This window comes from Sphaerodactylus townsendi, linkage group LG01 (assembly GCF_021028975.2).
Source record: "Sphaerodactylus townsendi isolate TG3544 linkage group LG01, MPM_Stown_v2.3, whole genome shotgun sequence".
Lineage (NCBI taxonomy): Eukaryota > Metazoa > Chordata > Lepidosauria > Squamata > Sphaerodactylidae > Sphaerodactylus > Sphaerodactylus townsendi.
Window position 1 is genome coordinate 30,491,552 of NC_059425.1, and position 14,077 is coordinate 30,505,628.

Consider the following 14,077-nt stretch of genomic DNA (forward strand, 5'->3'; position numbering starts at 1 on the left):
TTCTCATGCAAGTGAAGTAAAGCTCAAATATCTTACAATGAGGACTGTTATTTTATATGGAATGAGAAATGTCACATGTTCAAGCTGGATTCAGGAAAAAGAGGAACTAGAGGTTATATTGCAAATTTACACTGGTTACTACAGCATACAAGATTTCAGAAGAAAATCGGCAGATTACAGCAAAGTTTTTGACTGTGTGGATCATGAAAATTATGGTTATTTTTTAGAAAAAATGGATGTGCCACAACATCTGATTGTTTTGATGTGCAATCTATATTCTGGACAAAAGGCTACTGTTAGGACAGAATATGGAGAAACAGAATAGTTTCCAGTTGACAAATTGTCAGAGAAAGATGTACTGTATCTCCCTTTATTTTCAGTCTGTATGCAGAATATATAACAAAAGCTGGATTAGATTTAGATGAGGAACATCAAAAATTTGAGATATGCAGATGATACCACATTACTGGCAGAAAATAAAGAAGATATAAAATGAAGGTTAAAGCAAAAAGTGCCAAAACACCTTTGCCAAAACAGAAAAAAGATGATCACCAAGAAAGATGATCACCAAGAAGACAAAGGTATTGCCTACTGGAGAATTGCACAATTTTAAGTCTGACAATGAAGAAATTGAAGTTGTTGAAGATTTTCTATTTCTTGGCTCAATCATCAACCAAACGACAGATTGCGACCAAGAAATCAGAAAATGATTGAAATTGGAAAGGACAACCATCAAGGAACTAGATGAAAATCTTAAATGTATGGATGTGTTGCTAGGACAAAGATCAAGACATTTCATTCTACATCATTTGCCATTACTATGTATGGGTGTGAAAGTTTGACAAGGAAGGAAGCTAACAGGAAGAAAGTTGAAGCATTTGACATGTGGTGTCGGAGGAGAGTTTTATGGATACAATGATCCGCCAAAAAGACAAATCAGTGGGTTCTAGATCAAGCCTGAACTGTCCCTAGAAACTAAAATGACTACATTGAGGCAGAGGTGGGATCCAGCAAGTTCTCACCAGTTCCCGAGAGTGGGTTACTAATTATTTGTGTGTGCCGAGAGGGGGTTACTAATTGGGTCTGCTTTTCCGTTAGAAATTCCATTAGGTCCAAAAATCATAAAGTCCTGTTGTTTCCTGTGTGGCTGGTTAGCGAAGGTAGAAAATGGGATAATTCTCCCTGTTGGGCTGTTTTAAAAACATGTTTTAGAAATATGGTAAAGTTCCTTGTTTAAGGAAAGTATCCTTTTTTTGATTTCTAGAAACAAAATTAAGTATTTGAAAGTATTAAGTATTTGACAGGCAGTCAATTAGAGGAGAAGTAGTTGTTTCTGTTGGAAGTAGACAATAGGACTTGCTATATGGACAGAAAGATACCAGCTGGAAATTAGGAACTTTTTTTTTACAGTAAGAGTTTTTACAGTAACAGAGAAATTATTAATGTCCCACCCCTGGAATGCCTGGCCACGCCCCCATCGTGCCCTGCCCAGCCCCATTGGCGCTACCCCACTGTTTGAATCCCACCACCATGGGAACCTGTTACTAAAATTTTTGGATCCCACCACTGCATTGAGGGTATTGTACTTTGGTCACATGATAAAAAGACAGAAATCCCTGGAAAAGGCACTGGCGTAGGAGGTTAAGAGCTCGTGTATCTAATTTGGAGGAACCGGGTTTGATTCCCAGCTCTGCCTCCTGAGCTGTGGAGGCTTATCTGGGGAATTCAGATTAGCCTGTACACTCCCACACACGCCAGCTGGGTGACCTTGGGCTAGTCACAGCTTCTCGGAGCTCTCTCAGCCCCACCTATCTCACAGGGTGTTTGTTGTGCGGGGGGAAGGGCAAGGAGATTGTCAACCCCTTTGAGTCTCCTACAGGAGAGAAAGGGGGGATATAAATCCAAACTCTTCTTCTTCTTCTTATAAGAGGCAGCTGCGAACAGCAAGCATTGCAGGAGCAACTTTGTGAAACAACCTGATAGTTTTTGTACTGCCCGGTCTTGGACTGAAGATTTGGCTTGATTGATCTGCTTTTGCTCCACGTATACCCCTTGCTCTGGACTGTTTTCCCCAGAAGTGAAAGTAAGCTTTCTATATTCTCTGCCTGCTCTCAAGAACTGTAACCAGAAACTGCTGTGTGCTCAGCCAACCACGACAGCTGCTGCTGAAAGGCACTGGCGTGTATCCAATGAGATCCACTTGTGGAGCAGACCCTGCAGGGTAAGAACATAAGAAAAAGCCTGCTGGATCAGACCAGAGACCATCTAGTCCAGCACTCTGCTACTTACAATGGCCTACCAGATGCCTTTGGGAGCTCACATGCAGGATGAGAAAGCAATGGCCTTCTGCTGCTGCTGCTCCCGAGCACCTGGACTGTAGAACTTTCCCATTTCTTCCTCCCACTTAATCTTGTTGAGCCATCTGCAGTTTTGCTCCTAGGGTTTTGTGGTTCCTCAGAAGCTGTATACAGGGCAAAACAAGGCTCTGCAGCAAAAGTGGGAAGCAGCAGGAATCTCCACTCCCTCCCCTTTCCAAAGCTGGATATGTCCTCCTGTTTTCAGAAAATAAAGCAATAACCTACAAACCCTGGAAGATGAAAAAGGGGCAACCGTATTTCTGATATGTGGCCCTGGGCTTTGTAGGGGCTGTCTGGGCTTCCGGTGGGGTTTCCGGTGGGGGAAGACGCTCCGCAAGCGGCGGAGAGTTGGAGTTTGCCGTTCTCCTCCTTTTTGGGGCTCGAAACTAGGAGCTTCTAAACTGGAGGGCTTCTAAACTCAAGTAAAAAAAGGCAAGGCTCATCTGTGGGTCGGGTTGTGACGAGACGGCAGGCGCGCTTGGGAGAGACGGAGAGGTGCGCGTGGGAGAGACGGCGGCCTTCTCCATTTTTCCAAAACTTGGGAGGGCGCAGCGCTCCAGAGCCGTGAGTCATAGTAGCCGGGAGTTTTCAAACTGAGGGGCGGCAAGGGAGTCCCGGGTTCATCGGGAGGTTCCCTCAAGCCTCAGCAACGTCTCAACCCCTCTCCATAACGTCTTAACGTCTCAACTCTTCAACTCAAGCCATTAGGTTTTAGCTTCCCGGTCCCCAGGAAGGGATGGCTGCGTGTGAGGAAACTGCTGCTTTTGACTGGTTGCTTTCCCTCGATGTAGTGTGGATGTTTTGTGTTTTGTGTTTTTGTGCTGTGTTTTGATGCTGGTTAAACATGCTACGTGGAGCAAGGAGTTTTATAGTCGACAAGTCTTAATACAAATTGGACTGAAATGTGAAATGGCTATTACGGAAGATTTCATATGTCTTCACAATATACCGGCAGAGGCAGCTAGGACCCCGGGGGAACCCTGGATTACAATTCCTGGTAGGAGGTTGAGACGAAGGCGGGATAGAAGGAGGAAGAGAGCCGGGCTGGTGTTTTACTAAGCTGGGAAGGTGTAGTTTCAAGTCTGCACTTCCAAGCATTTTTCTTACTAATGCACGATCTCTTAGCAACAAAATGGATGAATTAAGGCTACAAATTGTGAAGAGCAGATTTGGCAAGAACAGCTGTGTTTTATTAATTACAGAAACCTGGCTTCACTCACATTCGATTCAGCAGTTGAACTATCTGGTGTGACTTCTTTCCGGCAGGACAGAAGTAGTAAAGATTCTGGGAAGCATAAAGGAGGGGTTTAAATCTCTATGTGAACAAAAGCTGGTGCACTAATGCAAGCATCACAGGGGTCACTGCTCAAGGGATTTGGAAAGTATGACTATTAGATGCAGACCCATATATCTGCCACGGGAGTTTAGTGTGGTTATCATCATTGCAGTATACATTCCACCTGATGCTAATGCTGCCATAGCTTTGAGCTCTCTGTACAACATTGTTGAAAACCAGCAGAAAAAGCATCCTGATGCTGTGCTCATTATAGGAGGAGACTTTAATCATACTAATTTAAAGCTGTGCTCCCTAAACTCTACCAGCATGTCAGGTGCCCCACTAGAGGAGCCAATACATTGGATAAAGTGTATACCAACATCAAGGATGCCTACAAGGTGATACAGTTACCACACTTGGGTCAGTCAGACCATTTATCACTGTTTCTGGCACCAGCATATATTCCACTTGGGAGGCGGGTGTTGCCTGTAATAAAGACTGTAAAATCCTGGCCTGATGATGCCTCTAAACTACTTCAAGATTGTTTTGAGACAACAAATTGGGATGTTTTCTACCACCCAGATCTGGAGAATTATACCACTGCTGTTCTGAGTTATATCACCCACTGCACAGACACTCTTACTGTGTATAAGCGCATCCGGATTTACTCCAACCATAAACCCTGGATGACAAGGGAGGTTCAGCGACTTTTGCATGACAGGAATATTGCTTTCAGATCTGGTGATGAGGCAAAGTATAGATGCTTGAGAGCCAGTCTCAAGAGAGGCATTAGAAAAGCCAAGATGAGTTATAAGAAAAAAATTGAAGATTATTTTAATAATAACAACATGAGGCAGGTGTGGCAGGGAATTCAACAAATTACCAACCATAAACCAAACAATGACATTTCTGTGGATGGGGATTCTTCTCTGGCGGAGGAGCTAAATCACTTTTTTGCCAGCTTTGAAACAGGTCTATCAGAAGGAGATGACACACAGCCACCAGGTGATTGCAGCTCACACCTCACTGTGGAGGAACATGAGGTGAGGCAAGTTTTGAGGGCTGTGAATCCAAGGAAGGCTGCTGGACCGGATGGTATTCCCGGTCGAGGTGTTAAAGGAATCGCTAACCAACTGGCTGGTGTTTTTTACTGGGATCTTTAATCGATCTTTATCCCAGTCCACCATTCCATCTTGTTTGAAAGCTTCCACCATTGTTCCACTACCAAAGAGATTTCCTGCTGACAATCTTCAGGATTATAGACCAGTGGCACTCACGCCCATCATGATGAAGTGTTTTGAAAAAACTGGTCCATAGGCATATTAGTTCTTGCCTTCCAGATACATTTGATAAACATCGGTTCGCATATCGGACTAATAGATCTATCGGAGGACGCATTGCCATTAGCCTCCACACAGCTTTGGCAGCATCTGGAACAGCAGGGGAATTATGCGAATGCTCTTTGCGGACTTTAGTTCCGCATTTGACACAATAGAGCCACAAAGACTGGTGACAGAAATTGTGGATCTTGGGCTCTCAAAGGCAATCTGTTTATGGGTTCGCGACTTCTTGTCTGGACGGTCCCAGAGGGTAAGACTGGGAAATGGGTTTCCTCAGTTCTTACTCTAAATATGGGAACGCCACAGGGCTGTGTGTTGGAGCCCTTTACTGTTCACCCTTTATACATATCACTGTACTCCCGTCTATCATAGTAACACCATTATCAAATTTGCTGATGACATCAACGGGTGGTGTAGGGCTCATCTCTCTGGAGGGGATGAGTCTGCCTATCGGAGATGAAGTGGACCGACTTGCTCTCATGGTGCAGTGAGAAAATAACTCTGGTTCTTAACACTAACAAGACAAAGGAGCTCATAGTGGACTATAGAAGGAATAGCTCAGGAAATTCCAGCCCTTGACTATAAATGGAGATCAAGAAGTGGGCCCGGATGTGGCTAGTTTTAAATTCCTGGCCAGAGCGTTATGATTAAAAGAGGATTTGACCTGGGAGTACAGACTACCATGTGGTTGGTTAAGAAAGCCCAGCAAAGACTGTACTTTTCTGAAGCACTTTTAAAGGAAGCTAACAACTAGATGGAAAAACTTTCTGAGTGTCCTTTTTACGGCTGTCAGCTATAGAGAGAGCGATCCTAACCTACTGCATCTGTGTATGGTTCTCCAGTTGCACAGTGGCGGAATAGGGAAGAGGCGGCTCCAAAGGGTGATCAATACTGCACAAAGGATTATCCCGGCTGCCCTCTCCCTCCTTGGAAGCAAATCTATAATGCTGCCCGAAGTCTAAATAAAGCCCAAAATATTCCTAAAGGGACCCGTCTCATCCAGCACACTCTCTTTTTAAACTGCTACCATCTGGCAGGAGGCGATTACAGAGACCCTCAGAACTAGGGACAAAAGAGGAGCTTAGGAGAGACAAAGCTTCTACTCTAGAGCTGTGGCTATGCTAAACTCCGCTGCTTCATATTGATGTATTTGGGGCTATGTAGGGATGGGTGGAGGATGATGATGTATGAGTCTGAAATTGCATGAGTCTGAAATTGTATGAGTCTGAAATTGTGTGCATCGAGGAATGCTGCTGTAAATTTCGTTGTGCGTGCACAATGACAATAAAATGCTTATGCTTATGCTTATGCTGTTATGAAACCAACCCAGAAGAGGAGAGCAATCTATAGTATAGTCAGTGCATGATATCAATATGGATGAAAGCTTTACTTTTTAAAAGAAATAGCAGAAGAGTTGGTTCGTTTGAGGTTTCTTACTACCACATTAACTGGTGGAAAGGGTTAGAGCAGTGGTGGCAAACCTATGAGGTAGGTGGGGCTGAGAGAGCTCAGAAGAACTGTGACTAACCCAAGGTCACCCACCTTCGTGGCCTGAACAGAGTTTTCCTGAGAGGGGAAAAACAAAGGATTTTAGATTCCATCTCAGGGGTTTGTCCAGAAAGGATCTCTCTACCAGGGTGAGAGAGGACAATGAACCTCTAAAAGGAACTTTCTGCTAAAGTTCCTTTGAACTGTACTAAGATTTTGTTATTTTCGCTTGAAATAACAAACCTTATGAAACTTAGCAGGTTGCAGTGCTGGATGGGAAAAGAACTTACAAGCGACTGCAAGATTGCACCCCACAATCTAGGGAAAGGTTGCGACAAAATCCAATTCTTCTTCATTGTACCAACAGAGAAACCTCTTGAATTGAATGTGGGAATTTTGTAGTCCATGAGCTCTCTTGTTTCTCCACTCTAATTAAAAGCGTTTCAGGATGTAGGTGTTGGGAAGGATTTTTCTCAGCTGTGGGAGCTGCAACTAATCAGAGGAGACAGCTAAACCAGATAGACTAAATTGTATGACTTGATATAAGGCAGCTTCATATGTTTACATGAGTGCTGCTCACAAGAAGGTGGAGACTTGGGACAAGGCTATTTCAGTGAAGGGACCCCAACCATAAAATTTCCTTCACACAGCAGTTCAAGTGAAACTGATCCTGTCCAGTTTTGGATGCCCTTTTTTGCAGCCTTCTGGCTGATTTTAATCAGTTTAAACTGCTTTTTTGTTTCTTGTTTGTTAGACTGACATGATTATTTGCTGCTTTATGCTGCCTTTACTGTCGTTTCACTTTTACTCCTGGTTGTACCGCTACGGGGGGGGGGGGGGCTTTTAACTTTTAATGCTGTCTCTATCGAAGTGTGAAATGGTTTGCATTGCTATTTTCCGATGAAAATTATTTGGGAAGCCACTGGATGAGAGTGGTAGAGTATAAATTTTTTTAAAAGACAAAATTATACAAAAATGAAGGCCTAGTTTTGTCTAATATGGAGGTGCACTGATAGGGAAAGCCACACCTGTGGAATGTCTGGGTATCTAGTCCTGGCAGGAAAAAAGGTTGCAATCCCAAATAGAGAATAAGTGGTACACCCTGCACAGGACTAATAAGACAATCTGAAGGCATCTTAAAAAGAAGCATCTTGTTTTTTTCTATCCACGCAGCACGAATAAAACATCCTTAGGACCTTTCATAAAGAGCCCCTCTTGACTTTGTTTCTGCACAGCAGATTTTTTTTTATTTTTCTCACTTTCCACTCCCTTTCCCGTGTGAGAGCACTTACTTTCATTTTCTCAGCAGCTGTGCTCGCCATTTTCTGTAGCTAGAGAATCCTCGCTGCCGTCATTTGCTGCATTTGTTTCCCACAAAGGTTTCTTCTACTGGCAGCTCATCCAACTGCTATTTCTGTGTGAAGCATTAGGTAAGCCTGGCATTAGATGGTCCGCGGAGGCCAGGTCTACCCAATGCTTCTTAATGGAAGGTAGACCTGTCCTCTGAGTGGCTGCAAGTCTCTTATCCGTGCGCAGCTCTTATCCATGCGTAGCTATAAATCCAGCTCCCTCTTAACAAAAAAAAGGGGGGAAAACGAGACGTGCGTGGGATCGCTAGGGAAAACAAACTTTTATGACCATTTTACAAGGAAATAGCAATTGGATGAGTTGCAAGCAGAAGAAACTTCCATGGGAAACAAATGCAGCAAAGGCAGTAGTGGGGACTCTAGCTGCAGAAAACGGCAGGCACAGCTGCTGTGAAAATGAAAGTAAGTGCTCTAACAGGGGAAGGGGTGGGGTGGGGTGAAAGGCAGGAGAAATAAGATGTCTCCTTTCTGTGTTCGCATAGCCAAGCAGGAGACGTCTTCAAGACGCTTCCTGGAAAAAATGTCCACATTTTAGTGTTTTCCAAAAAAAGGCCTTAAACTGAAATAAAGCGTCCTGAGGACGTCTTGGGGAAAAAGCTGTGCAGATTTCCTCCCCAGGATGCCTTTTTTTTTTTTGCCATCCCCAGGACATCTTATTTGTGCTGTACAGAATGGATCTGGGGTTTTTTTTTAAAGTAAAATAAGAGTTCTATTTTACCTGTTTCTGTACCTCTGTCCCCTTTCTCTCCTTTCTCTCCCTTCGGGCCTCGGTCACCTGAAAATAGAAAGGCAATATCAGATGGTGATAGACTGAACATGGCAAATGAGGCTGTCTTACATGTGATAATTCACTGAAATGTTTTGGCTCAGAAACCGTAGCTCTCCAGGGAGAGAAGGGCTCATGTTTGTCAACTTCACAAGCTGCCAAATTGATATAAGCCAGTGCTTATTTCCATTGCTCAGACTCTGTCTCATACTTTTGTTTGAATTTGCTTGAGTCCACTTACTCACTGGAGAGTCAGGCATTTGGCACTACTCTACGTTTAGGTAGAAAACCGCAATAGCAAAGCCCCAAACAAAGGACATGACCTAGTAGAAATTCTCCCATGAAATTTACTGAAATTATTGAGTGTTGCCACCATTCCCTGTAGGCTGCGCAGGTGAGCAGCCGTGCACTTCCCGTTTCTGTGCCGTGCAGATCAAAAGGTTTCCGCTTATTTAGCAGGTGTGAGGGGCACCCGGCAGGGGGAACTCTCCCAGGCTGCTAGTGAGCGTTCCAATCCCAGATGGGGTAGGAAAGGCATGCTTGCCAGGTACTGCCAGCCTGACAGGGGTGAGGTGTGTGACGGCTGGTGCAGAGGCATGAATTGCAGCCTGGTGCAGCTGTGGGGAGGTACAGCCTGGCATGGAGGCAAGAGCAAGGTGTAGAAAGGCGGGTTGGGGTGGCACTTGCTGCTGCTCCTTGGACAGTCAGCTTTCTGCTGGGCAGCACTGGTGAGTGACAGCTACAGGAGTGGGGAGGGAGGATCCAATTCTCCTCCGTGTGGGGACAGAGGAAGGGCTGGGTGCACCTCTGCTGGGTTCTCTCTCTTTCTTTCTCTGTCTTTGAATTTAGAATATTTTTGCTCAAATGATCCGAAGTTGTTGAAGGCCCGGAAACCACACAGAACCCCAGATCCGAAGTTTCCACTTGTTGCAGCAGCTTATTCAGGGACTTATGTAGGTTCTTGGAAGAACAAAGTCAGAGATGGAGCCCTTGTTAATGCATATCCTTAGCCTAAAAGTAGCAATACTTGCATTTTAAATGCCTCACTTTGAACAGAAGCCCCAGCTACAGCAGGCATGATGCTCTTACAGCAAACCCAAACGTTACACTCTGGGCCCCTTAATACTTATGGGGGCCCCCGCTCCCTTGTTTTGTTTCTTTCCAGGGTGGGTTTATGAAGTTTTATGCTGCATGCCAATGTAATTTTGTTTAATCTGCTGTTTCAATGGGGTTTTAATGTAATTGTTTGTTTTATTGTGTTTTTCACCGCCCAGAGCCCTTCGGGGGAGGGGCAGTATATAAAATTGATAATAAATAAATAAATAAATAAATAAATAAATAAATAAATAAATAAATAAATAAATAAATAAAGTTGTTGGTCCATCATCGGTCCTATTAATCAGCAGCCTGGCACGGGCAGGACCCTCAGATGTCTCACAGGAGGAGGACTTTCACCACAAAACATCTGCTGCTCCCTGCAGAGATCTTTGGGGAGTTCCACTCAATGGTGAGGAAAAATTAGAGGGAACATTGAGTGTTACTTAAATCACCGCCTTCCCCCTGGAATGTGTGTCCCACATCTTGCGTATACCCATCTCCTTCCTGGCTGCCCTCCCTGCAGCCTTGTGAATAAATCCACAAAAGTTACTAGTTATAACACTCTTGCTTCTTTGCTACCCATATGATGAAGAGAAGGGGGGGATTGTTTCTTTTGGTGAACATTCCTAATTTAGTTGGCTGAATGCTATTGTTATTTGCCACTGGTAAATAACTGTTTACATGCTTGCCCTAATAACTCAGTAGAGGTCACCTCATTGAAGAATGATGCACTGGCATGTATGAATCAGCCCCAACAGTGCTCATCTTGGCTTATGTGAACACAGCCCTTGCGGATTCAGTTAAGGTCTACCTATTCACTTATATCTCATATTTCCTCCAGGGCAGCACATACACTGCTGCCCTCTACTAACTCCTCACAACAGTCATGAGAGGTAGGTCAGGAGAGAGCAACTCGTCCAAAGTCACCCAATAACCATCACGGCTGAAAGGGGATTGGAAGTGGGGTGTCTGCAGGGTGTGATACTTTAATGACCTCACTGCACTATCTCTATGGCTCTGAACTGCCAGCTGTGTGGTTTGGTCTCTGCCCACAAACACCAATGCCTTCCAGTACACAACCCTGCCTTTCTTATAAGCAACCTTTGGAATATTTAATAGTTGTAGAGATCTGTCTTTCCCTCCTCATGACTGAAACACCCCCCTCTGCCCATCAGCCCAGATTCTTCTCTTCTGGCTGCAAACCCAGCCTGCGTGTGCTGGCCTCATACCCCACCTCTCACCATTTGCATCTTGTTAGGCTCCCCCCTCCCCCCCCCCACACACAGAGTCATCGCCAACTCCCTCTCAGGCACCGAGCGTTTTGATCCCTTGGCAGCTTGTCTGAATAGTTTAGTGAGATGGGAAACAGCTCCAGTCTGGGGACTCTCTGTAAAATCTACCCACACATGTATGCACTGTTGGAAGAAGCACTGCTCTTGTTGTGGGGTGTATATTGGGAAGTCTGTTTTCTGTACACTGCTCCCAGCAAACAGAGGATTTATTCTGAAGGGGAGTAAAGGATGCCTGTAATTATGTGAAAGAGAGGAAGACAACTGTCTAGGAATTTGGCAACTTCTAAAAAGGGACACCTCCCGAGGGCTTCTTCATGCATGACAATCTGATGCCATCAAACCTTATCTTGTTTATTATTTTGAGTCTTTACCCTGCTTTTGCACCATGTGGGGACTCAAATCACCTCACAGCATCATCCTCCCCATCTCCATTTTTATTCTCACAGCAATCTTGTGAGATACCAGAGGGCTGGCCTGAGGGAGAACTAGCAAGCTTTCCTGGCAGAGTGGAGATTCAAACCTGGGTCCCCCAGATTTTGGCCTGACACCAGGGGCGTACCGAGGCAGCCCTGGGCAAACTGTAGCCCTGGGCAAAACCTGAGTTGGATGCCCCCCCCCCCCCATGGGCAACCACTCCACCACGACCAAAAATTTTTTTGCACCAAGACATTGGTGCCTGCAGGGGGTGCCTTTTTAGACATATCAGCACCATAATTTCAGCATATCGTCAGAATACTGTCCTTATGCTACTCCCCAAGTTTGGTGAAGTTTGGTTCAAGGAGTCCAAAGTTATGGACTCCCAAAGGGGGTGCCCATCCCCCATTGTTTCAAATGGGAGCTAATAGGAGATGGGGGCTACAGTTTTGAGGGTCCATAACTTTGGCCCCCCTGAACCAAACTGCACCAAACCTGGGGGGTATCATTAGGGCAGTCTCCTGATGAGACCCTGAAAGTTTTGAGACTGTGCCTTCAGAAATGTCCCCCCCAGTCTGCAACCCCCATGGACAACAATGCAGAAAACTCAATGCAGAACAAAGATTCTTGGGCAAATTTCTGGGATGTTCCTGCAGGGGGCGCATTTATGGATGTATCGGCACCAAGGGTATCATCTGGAAACTGTCCTTATGGTACCCCCAAATTTTGGTGCAGTTTGGTTTAGGGGGTCCAAAGTTATGGACCCTCAAAGGGGGTACCCCATCCCCCATTCTTTGCTAAGGAAATGGGGGCTACCCTTTGAGGGCCCATAACTTTGGAGCCCCTGAACCAAACTGCACCAAACTTGGGGGGTGCCATCATCTCCAGATGATACCCTGAAATTTTGATGCTGATACATCCAAAAATGCACCCCCTACAGGAACATCCTAGAAATTTGCCCAAGAATCTTTGTACTTCATTGAGTTTTCTGCATTGCTGTCAATGGGGGTTGCAGGCTGTGGGGGGGCACATTTCTGAAGGCACAGTCTCAAAACTTTCAGGGTCTCATCAGGAGACTGCCCTAATGATACCCCCCAAGTTTGGTGCAGTTTGGTTCAGGGGGACCAAAGGTATGGACCCTCAAAACTGTAGCCCCCATCTCCTATAAGCTCCTATTGGAAACAATGGGAGATAGGGGCACCCCTTTGAGAGTCCATAACTTTGGACTCCCTGAACCAAACCTCACCAAACCTGGGGGGTAGCATAAGGACAGTCTCCTGATGATCCGCTGAAATTTTGGTGCTGCTAGGCTAAAACTGCGCCCCCTGCAGGCCAAAAATGGAAAACTACTAAAATACCCAAAAAACGAACCCAGCATTTTGATGCCCCCCCTCAAGGTGATGCCCTGGGCAGCTGCCCACCTTTCCCAATGGGCATTACGCCAGTGCCTGACACTTCAACCTCTACATCACACTGATTCTAATGGTGAACTACTTTAACGGGCAGGTCCTTTTATCACTGCTGAGATGCCTCGGTGGGCACTGAATCTGAGGCAATGCAAGAATCCAGAGAAAGATTCCTCTGGGCCTCTTTATTCCACTGAAATTTTCACCCAATCATAGTGAACACACCTTGCTGTTATCATGACTAGACTAATAACTGGGTTTCAATTATTAGTTTTGCAGATGCCATGTTGTCATCAGGGGTGGGGCATTCCTGGGATAAAGAGGACCAATTCTCCTTGAGTGTGCAAGTATAGAGGAGGGGGGTCGTCTTAGGGAGGCTACTGGTGGGATAACATTGACCAGGGATCCTGTGTCTGCATGGGCTCCATATTCAATTCTGAGTATGATTCAGAGTACGATGCCTAATGGACTGGGCCCTACAACCTTTAGAGAGCTTTGCCTCCTACATCCCAATTTGATCTCTCAGATCAAGTCAGAGGGCATGTGCAGTGATGGCCTCAGTGGCCAGTCCCCAAATCTTCTCAGCATGTTTCACCAAAGGCTAAGTCCAGCAGTTGCGACATTATTAATTCTGCAGTTAACACCCTGGTCCAAGAAGCAGTCGTGGTCCAAGACTGCAGTTCTTAACACCCTGGTCCAAGAAGCACCTGTGAACAAATATTCAAATCCAGAGGAAATGAAAAATGTCCAATACATTATTTTGGAATCGGGTATGAAAACCTTTCCTCCCAGGCCCTCTTGCTCTGTCCAGCATCTCATGCTTGAGCCTGGGAAATGCTTGCTTCCACACAAGACTGGATTGTACCCTCCCCCTCCCCAATTACAAATGAAATTTATCTTGGCCTCTCCGTGTTGTTTGTCTCTGTTTGTGTTGGCAGAGGGGCTCCAGAGTCTGGAGGGCTCTTTCATTTCCAGAAAGTTTTATTCCCCCCTTTCCATCCCCTGAAGAGAGATTAGACTGGGAACAGACAGAAAACACTCCTTTCTAACATCCACAGTGAATACTGGCAAATATTCACAAGGATAAGCTTTGAAAGTGATTACTGTTTTTTAATATACGTTAACTGAGCAAAACCCTTGATGCTTACGGGATGTGAGCTAATTCACTAATATTCCCATTCTAGTGGCAGAGAACAGAAACTGATAAGGACTTTCCCTGAAGTATCCAGTTGACTTCATGGATGAGCCAGGGAAACTAAAACTCATAATTCAA

At 45.1% G+C, this 14,077-nt stretch overlaps 1 protein-coding gene across 1 annotated transcript in view; it reads right to left on the minus strand.

The window, feature by feature from the left end:
- The window catches only part of SCARA5 (scavenger receptor class A member 5), a 125,764-nt gene that overhangs the window by 20,450 nt on the left and 91,237 nt on the right, over positions 1–14,077 (minus strand). The window contains exon 7 of the mRNA XM_048487202.1: positions 8,547–8,603. Coding sequence (XP_048343159.1) covers positions 8,547–8,603 — 57 coding nt within the window. The remainder of the gene's footprint in view (positions 1–8,546; positions 8,604–14,077) is intronic.